The sequence below is a fragment of the Mercurialis annua genome, linkage group LG6 (genome assembly GCF_937616625.2).
Source record: "Mercurialis annua linkage group LG6, ddMerAnnu1.2, whole genome shotgun sequence".
NCBI classification, from domain to species: domain Eukaryota; kingdom Viridiplantae; phylum Streptophyta; class Magnoliopsida; order Malpighiales; family Euphorbiaceae; genus Mercurialis; species Mercurialis annua.
Genome location: NC_065575.1, coordinates 14,046,982 through 14,054,574, shown reverse-complemented (window position 1 = coordinate 14,054,574; position 7,593 = coordinate 14,046,982). Strand labels below are relative to the sequence as shown.

The 7,593-nt window shown below is 37.0% G+C and overlaps 1 protein-coding gene across 1 annotated transcript; it reads left to right on the top strand.

Moving 5' to 3' along the window:
* The first annotated feature begins 804 nt into the window (after positions 1–804).
* LOC126687622 (uncharacterized) lies at positions 805–3,535 on the top strand. The gene is made up of 8 exons (XM_050382179.1): positions 805–864; positions 1,045–1,118; positions 1,523–1,703; positions 1,833–2,041; positions 2,106–2,420; positions 2,568–2,745; positions 2,841–3,016; positions 3,130–3,535. Exons 1-8 carry the CDS (start codon positions 805–807, stop codon positions 3,533–3,535), a joined length of 1,599 nt encoding a protein of 532 aa, XP_050238136.1.
* Positions 3,536–7,593: the final 4,058 nt, after the last annotated feature.

The window sequence follows — 7,593 nt, the reverse complement described above, 5'->3', positions numbered from 1 at the left end:
TATAATTAGCGTTACACCGCATATACTGGATATCGCACTAATGGAGAATGACGCCGGAAGGCTGCCAAATATTTTTCTCCGTTACATGGCATATATTGTGGCCGAGTTACGGGGCGCCAGTTTTGTGAATGGGATAGGGCTTTACCTTTAAAGCGGTCAGTTATATTGACTTTGTTATCATCAAGTAAAAACCCCTCCTAATTGTCCGTGCTATAGAAATGGATCCAAACCGCTATTGGATGTATAGGCGTCTCTTGGGCGGGTTGCTACACCCAGGTTTTGATGAGCACGTACAAGAGTTTGTGAATTTTTCTTTAAGCCATCCCACGTGTATGAGTGGGGCCGATATTAAATGCCCCTATCCTAGGTCAGGATGCAAAAATACGAGTTATCTAGATATCGGCACGGTGAAATTACACATTTTGCAGAAAGGATTTGTGGTCAGGTCTGAGTTTTTCATGGGGAGGGAGCCGTTTTAAATCCCCGTCCCGTTGCACAGCTACCGGAGAATGAATTTGAATATGAACATGAGGGGGGTGACGAGTTCAGTTCCGTTCAGAGAATGGTTATCGATGCTGCTGGTCTAGAAGTAGTGTTCACAGATGAAGCCCCGAATAATGAAGCTCGGACATTTTATGATATAATGTGTGTGGCCAAAGAACCTGTATGCCCCGGTAATAGCAAACACTCTCTCCTATCCGTAGCTGTTAAAATATTGGACATCAAATGTCGACGTCAAGGCTCAGTATTTATAGTAGATAACATAAGCGATTTTGTACAAGAGATTCTCCGAGAGTAAATAAAATGCCAAAGAATTTTGCTGAAATAGAGAAGCTAGTTAAAGGTCTAGTGTTGCCGATTCAGGTTATCAATTGTTGTTTCTATAACTGCATGATTTACTAGGGGGACGACGCGAGTTTAACGCGATGCAAAGTTTGCAATTATGAACGGTGGAAACCTTCCCCCAAAGGGAATTCTGTGAAAAGACGAGTTACGTTTCGTACAAGGTTATCAATTGTTATTTCTATAACTTTGATCCTGCAGAGGTTGTACGCTTCTAAAGCCGCTGCCAAGTATATGACGTGGCACGTAGAACACGAGATGGTTGATAGAAAGATGTGCCACGCGTCAGACTCTCCGGCCTGGAAATGTTTTAGTAAGTTGCATACTGAGTTTGCAAATGAAGTTTGAAATATCGGATTAGACTTATGTACTGATGGGTTTCAACCATTTGTATAGCTTTGGACAACAATATTCCTCATGGCCAGTAATTGTGACACCTTAATCTTCCCCAAGGCATGTGCACAAATGATGAGTTTATGTTTTTATCAGTTCTTGTCCCTGGGCCCAGAAATCCAAAACAACAAATATATATTTTCCTACAGTCGTTGATAGCTGAGTTGAACCAATTGTGGGAATTTGGAGCCTAGACATTCGACATTTAGAAGAGGCGAAATTTCCACATGAAAGCGGCACTTATATGGACAATTTTTCCCGCTTATTCTATGTTGTCCGGCTGAAGAACATATGGTAGGCTGGCCTGCCCACACTACATGGAAAAAACTAATGCATTCTCCCTCGCATCTAGTGGTAAACAGTCGTGGTTTGATTGCCACAGAAAGTTCTTGCATGTTGGTCACCATTACCGTCGAAATGATATTGATTTCCAAAAAGGCAAATGCGAGGGTAAAGGATTTGGAGGGGTCAGAACCAGAGAGTAACTGTTAGCAGAGTTGGACGGTTTGGGGTTTATGAAAGCTTATGAAATTAGGGTTGCGAATAATAATACGGTGAAATTAGAAAAATCTTTGAATAAAAAAAGCATCTTCTAGGATTTTCCGTATTGGAAAACGAATGTCATTCGTCATAATTTTGATATCATGCACATTGAGAAAAATATGTTCGTAAACATTTTCAATATTGTGCTCAATATCCTTGGGGAAACAAAAGACCATGCAAAATCTCAAGAAGAGTTGAATGACATATGTGATCGGCCTGAGTTAGCAAAAGATCCGGCCATTGGGAGATTTCCTAAGGCGACGTATGCTTTGGTTAGGGAGGCATAAAAAGCTTTACTTGAATGGCTACGTGTCCAACTTGTCCAGATGTGTTAATACAACCAATCTGAAAATGCATGGAATGAAAAGTCATGACTTCCATATTTTTATGCAAAGACTTCTGTCAATCGCTCTTCATGAGCTTTTATCAAGGGAAGTGTGGGAGCCTTTAACTGAGCTGAGTATCTTTTTTCGTTGGTTAACTTCCACGTCGCTGACACAGGAAGATCTAGATTATATGGAGCTTAACATCCCAAAGATATTGTGCAAGTTGGAGCGTATTTTCCCGCCCAACGTTTTTGACTCCATGGAACATCTCCCCGTACATCTATCGTACGAAGCTATAATGGCAGGGCTGGTTCAGTATTAATAGATGTATTCATTTGAAAGGTAATATTTCTGAAGTTTCTCAATCTAGTTGATCAGTATAATTACATGAAGTGTTTACTAACTGTAATATGTGGAAACATATATTTGAGAAAACTAAGTAAAAGTCACCAATAAAGGCAGGGTGGAAGGAAGTATTAGTAGCGAATACTTACAAGAAGAAACTGGAAAGTTCGCATCTTATTACTTTTCAGAAGGTGACCGAATGATACATGAGCGTATGCAAAGGAATAAAGTGTGTGATATTGAAATCGAAGACGATGTCGACAGACTATCTATTTTCAAGCCGCACGGGCAACCAGTGGGTTCTTACCGCAAGTGATATCTTGAAGATGATGAGATAATCATTGCCCGGATATATGATCTTTTGAATTGTCCAGAAATTGGAAATTACAGAAAGTAAGCGTTAATACAGCTGTCAGTGTAATAAAAACTATTTTAGCTTCTAATTGTGGTTCTCTTCTTTTAAAAGTGTTTTCGAAGGCGAGTTGCACCAAAGGAATCCCAAAATCAGCAACTTGCATATTGAAGGCAAGTTCGAGAGTAACTTTGCCCCCTGGTTTCAACAATATGTAAGTTTTTTTACAAAATATCTCGATTCCTTCAATAAAGTGTTCTGATTCTTAATAAATTTCTATGTACATGTGCAAGATCCAACTGTATGTACCAATCCCTTCATTCTTAGTCTCGCAAAGGGACCTGTTAGATTAGTCAGAACATTTAAGGGATACCATGTAAACGACTTTAAATTCCAGACTCAAGGTTATGGGGAGGAACAGCTTACGATGAATAGTGGAGTCTGCCTGAAGGGAACCCAGTATGTCGATAACGAAAATGACTTTTATGGAGTCCTGACAAACATCATTGAATTAGAGTATCCAGCACTGCCAATGAAGACGACTGTCTTATTTAAATGTGAGTGGTTCGACCCAACGCAAATTTCTGGCACAATTAGTAACAATAAATACAACATGGTGGATGTTAATAACATAAAGAGGTACAATAAGTATAAGCCTTTCATCTTAGCCGAACAGGTCGACCAAGTTCAGTACCTGCCATATTCGAGTAAAAGAAAGGATAAATTAAATTGATGGGCAGTTTTCAAGATAAAGGCGCTATACGAACTTGACATGCCCGAGGGGATTATCCCAGCTTTTCAAGACAAAATTGAAGAAAACCCTCTTATTATTGCAACGAACGGCAATCCCATAAAATTGTTATTTTTAATTTGCGTGTATTGTGCTTACAGGAGGAGGGGAAGGGTTTACCCGGACGCTAACAGGTATGATTAAAATTATTATTTTTAATTCGCGTGTATTGTGCTCATGTTTTTAAACAAAATTATGCTTTTAAACTCGCAGGCAATTGTTGCTGGACTATGGGCCCGTTTCTCGGGCTATCCGGGAGATTTCTAGGAAGTGCTGGTTTGAAAGTGGAGTAGAATGGCGCTTTCTAACCCCTGAACAGAGGGAGTTCTATTTCCAAGAATTTCAGGTAATTAAATTTTCAGTTTAATATATTTGTGTTTTGATTTTTGTGAAAATACTAACTTACAGAAGGAGATTTTTAACCTCATTATTACTTTATGTAGAAGAATTTCTGGTGGGATCATGCGGCCTACAGCGAGGAGCTCATGAGAGAGGTATTCATGAGCCACGCAGCCAACCGCTACAAAGAAAACGTCCATAAAAAGAAGAAAACATACGCCAAGCATAAATTTATGAGCTAGGAGATCTGGGATGCCTGGAATGCCTTCTGGCCACAGAGGCCATGAAAAAAAATCTGAGACAGACCGAGCTAATCGGATGAGCAAACCGGCGGGCCCCGGCCCCGACACTAGCCATGTTCTCCATACAGGGGGATCTCGCTCTATCATCAGGCATTTGGATGTGACGGTTTGTTTCTAAATTCTGCAATTAAATTATTTAAATAATGTATTTGTTTTATTTTCATACTACTGAAGTTGTGTTTTTTCTTATAGATTTAGGAGTTTGGCCGGAAGCCGACTGCACCGGAGCTGTACAGTCGGCTTCACTCCACGAAGGCTGACAAGAGGCCGGTCGACAAGTGGGACCAGGACATGACTATAAGTCCTTATAAACTTGTAGTTCTTTAAGTTTTTATAGGCTTAAGTGCTAAATTAGGCTAGATTGTTTGTTTGAATTTAACAAGTAAATTCTACATTAGGTAGATTGAAAATGTTTGTTGGTTGGATTATATATTGTAATTTGCTTGCAGGACTTTCCTGAAAAATGAGTGATGCTCATATTATAGAGGAAATACGGCCAAAATTTTGTTAGAAATTAGGATTACGTTTAAAATGTTATGCATTTTAATTGTTATAATACTAAAATGATAAGTTTTTTATCTGTTTTGTAGGATGCCATCGCTCAGAGGCTTGCTGCCGCGTCACAATTTCTGACCGGAGAGGGTAGCTACTCGAGTCCAGAGGATGTGGACGAGACCCAGGTGTTTTTAGACATCGAGGGCGTCAACAAGAAGCACCGCATCTACGGGCTGGGTTCGGCTACGAGAAAGTATACAGCCACGGGTGGCAGGGCGCAGCGCAGCAGCTCTTCTTGGTCACAGCATATGGACGAGGAGGTCGAGCGATGTGTGCTGGCCGACATCCAAGAGGACATGCGACAGGTTAAGGAGCGGATGGCCGCGTTCTAGTGTCAGGAACAGGCTAGCAACGAGGAGCGGATGGCCCCGCTTATCCGTGCAGAGCATGCAAAGATGATGTCAAACCTTCCTGCAGAGTATCGGCCACAGTTCCTCCTACCCCCACCAGACGATGACGACGCTACAGTTTTGTAGTGTCTTGTTTTCTTTATGAGCAGTTTATGTTTTTTTTTCTTTTTACACATTATACCTTTATGTACACTTTGATATTGATTTATTATATATACATTCAATGTTTAGTATCATTTAATTGTGAAAGTTCAACCTAAGGAAATTAAAGGTCCATTTTTTTCTTTTCTTTTAAGGAATTAATCTGTGATGCATGTTTCTTGTGCATGAATTGACAATAAATTTATAAATTTTGTGTAGCGTGTACACTTTTTCCAAAATAATCTATTTTGCAGAAATTGAAAACTGCAAATATGTATATCTTATGAATAGGTAATCCAGCTAGGTCTCATGCTAAAATTATATAAAACCGTTAATTAATGGATATCAGAGTTCTGCCATTTTTTATATTTATAAGATATAATTAGTAACCGGATGATATATCAAATAGATGTAAATCTTCATTGGCATTTCTTGAATATTATTGAATCGATATGTATTCTTTGTGTTTATGTGCTCCGTGGCGGAATCAGAAATTTTTTTTAGAAGGGTCGAAATTTCACACAAAAATACAAAAGTAATGAAAAAATTTATTTAATTCACCAAATCAATTCATCAAATTATAATAAAAAAAATTGTAACGTCTAAAATAGATTATTAATTGTAATTTTTTTTTATCATAAAACACAAATTTGAACATTTTTAATATTTTGTGCCAATTCAGAGGGGTTAAATGACCCTTTTTGCTAACATTATGGTATATAGTTCTTGCCAAAGAAGAATACGACGTTTTTTTACTAACATTATATATATGTGATCAATGCAATTGGATCCTGGATTTTTGCCTACACATTCAATTTTTCAAATTATGACAATCATCAATTTAATTCATCACAACCAAACTAATTTATCAAATTATGAGAATCATCAATCTAATTCACCAAATGAATTCATTAATTATGATAAAAAAATTATTAATTTATCAATTAAGTGGCTACGAAATCAATTTATTTATATAAAAATTAAAAAATAAAAAATCAATTCATCCATGATTCATCATCAACACACTAAGGTAAATTAACAATTAATATTAAAAATTAACAAAAATTATATACTAATTTGTTGAGTTTTTGTCTAGTTTACCACTTTTTTACATTACTAATCCAATATATATGACCTAAAAGATATAATTAAAGATTATTGTTAGATAATAAAATAAAATAAATTAATTATTGTAAACATAAAAAAACTAAGTTAAAATAGAAAAAAATACAATACTTTTGATTATTGAGTAAAAATAATGATGGGTTTAGAAATTAAATGGTATTGGGTGATTAATTTAATGAATGAGATTTGATTTATGGTTTAAAATTTGGATACTTTCCTTTAGTGTAAAGAATAATCTAAGAAAAGTAAAAGAAAAATAAAAAATAAATAAAAAAATAAAAATTGATATATGTGAACAATAGGAATTGAACCAAAGACCTGGACTAGTGGAGTAGCACCGGTTCCTCGATTTTTACCGGCGAGGAGGGTCGGCCGACCCTCCTGACCCTCCCGTAGTTCCGCCACTGTATGTGCTTATAGGGTTGATTTATTTTTTATTTTATCCTTTTTATTCACTTGATGGTAGGTAGAGTCTCTCTTTTGAATAATTCTTAATTCCATACTTTAAATTTGTATTGAATTATATATGATTTTTGTTGGAACAATTGCTGTAAAATGAACTGAATACGATGAGGCTGAGTCGCGGACTAGGTCGCTCTCTTTTACACGTTTCGCGGCACAGCTCGGTAGTGCAAAACTGACTATCAACCGCGGCGTCCCTAGGATAAAACAGCCAGAAATATTGATTACACTGCACTGTGAAATCAGCTCTAAAACACTTTCTTTATATTGCTTTGTATTTCTGTATATTCTAAAATGAAAATGAAGCCATTATTTATAGGTTAAGAAAATATAGCTGTTGTGTAAATTATTAATACAGAAAAACGTTTTCTGATTAATGAGGGAAAACAGTAACAGTAAAAAACGTGGGGAGGTAAAATCAGAGAATTAAAACAGTTACAAAAGAATTTAATAAAAAATATTAATACTTTTGTATCCAAAAAATAAAATACTAGCCGAACCGAACCACCCATCCAAACCATATCGGGCCGGCGTGCGCGCGTGTGGTTAATACGGAAGGATGTAACTCCTACCCCGTTCACAAAATTGGTTACCCCTTGGGGCCCAAACCCATATAAGAAAAACCAAGCTTATAAACCCGATGTATTGAGTTCTCCTAAGCAATGTGGGACAAACCACAAAACTCTCTATCTTCTCATTTCAAGTTACAAGACACTTTTTCTTTTAT